The sequence below is a fragment of the Solanum tuberosum genome, unplaced genomic scaffold (genome assembly GCF_000226075.1).
Source record: "Solanum tuberosum cultivar DM 1-3 516 R44 unplaced genomic scaffold, SolTub_3.0 scf00429, whole genome shotgun sequence".
Lineage (NCBI taxonomy): Eukaryota > Viridiplantae > Streptophyta > Magnoliopsida > Solanales > Solanaceae > Solanum > Solanum tuberosum.
In genome coordinates this window covers 227,430-228,787 of record NW_006239358.1, presented here as the reverse complement: position 1 = coordinate 228,787, position 1,358 = coordinate 227,430, and the positions used below count along the sequence as shown (strand labels likewise).

Sequence of the window (1,358 nt, the reverse complement as noted above, 5' to 3'; positions counted from 1 at the left end):
GCTTGGTTGTTAGACCAGGAAGCCGCCACAACTTGAGCCACGCCAATATTGCTGCAATTCCTCCTAGCCTTAATGCTTAGCTGCCTCACGAAATTAGGAGGAAACCTGAAAATCAGAGAAGACAGACCATAAACCTGAGATCGGTTACTCCCGGAGTTATACTTGCCGGAGAACCGAACGCCGGCTTTAGGATGTGGAAGGCTGCCGGAGAAATCAGGTTCCGAACGACATTCAAATGACGGAAATGCCCTAGCGTAACTAGAGACGGCCATGGAGTTGATGATTTCGGAGTTTAGAAGGTCAAAAATGTAATTACTCCCACGGCTAGAAGGCCTTGCCCTTTCCCTTGTGAAAAAACAAAAAAATGAAAGGGAGATTTGTTGAGTAAATTGTGTTCCACACAAAGTTTAAATAGTGATTGTAATCCACAGGTAGTGTACTTTGAGAATGCACGCGATTGAGATTTGTCGTCTTGTTAATATAGTTGAATGGTGGGGCCCAAAATCATTATAGTTTAAGAGGCAGGCAAATATGACCATTCATCAACTTTAGGGGTCATTTAGCTATGCAATTTAAAGGGGCTTGGATTGATTTTTTTTTGCTTTAACTCATCGACGGCCCCTTAAAGTTGTCCGCATAATTCACTTAGACACCTTATCTTAGGTTTGTTCCAATTGAACACCTTTATTAGTTAAAAATTATACCTATCGAACATTTTCTGACAATCAACTAAAAATAGAGAGTGTGTGTTATACACTCGCGAATAATGTGGCATAGTGACTAATAAAAAAAAGACATGTGGCATGGACCCATAATAACAATTCAAGAAAAAAATAAAAATGAAAAATTATAGTGTTTAGCCCCCCCAAAAAAAAAAAAAAAAATCCTTCCCCAATTTCTTTTCAGCACAATACCCCCACCCACCCACGCAACCACCCCTTTTCTTCTCAAAACACATAGCCGCCACTCCTAAATTCACTTTCTTTTTAAAACTCAATTCAGATTTGTATATTCTACTTCTTTTCTATGTTGTGGTTCTTTATGGTTTGAATTTTTAGCAGTTTTAAAGAAAATAATTTCAAATCCGTATTAGTCTTGCCGGAAAAAGTAGAGTTTCGCTGGAATTTGACACAATCTAATTTTTATTTTTTGATGAAATACTTCTACGACTTCAATGACAATCTTTATCAGTAATCTCTTTTGATTTTTTCTGTTTTGGCTAATTATTTCTTTAGTTGATGTTTTTTCGACAATAATATTGGCACTAAGAACACTCTATCCTGATATATTTCTTCAGACTCAATTTGTTCCTTAAACAAAAAATGAAGAAGAAAAATTAATGGAACCAAAAGGAGGAA

The 1,358-nt window shown here is 36.7% G+C and overlaps 1 protein-coding gene across 1 annotated transcript in view; it reads right to left on the bottom strand.

The window, feature by feature from the left end:
- LOC102601571 (cystathionine gamma-synthase 1, chloroplastic-like) overlaps positions 1–351 on the bottom strand; it is a 6,021-nt gene extending 5,670 nt beyond the window's left edge. The window contains 1 exon segment of the mRNA NM_001318674.2: positions 15–351. Within this exon segment, the coding sequence (NP_001305603.2) occupies positions 15–272 (258 nt within the window). The 5' untranslated portion in view covers positions 273–351.
- Between the last annotated feature and the right edge of the window lie 1,007 nt (positions 352–1,358).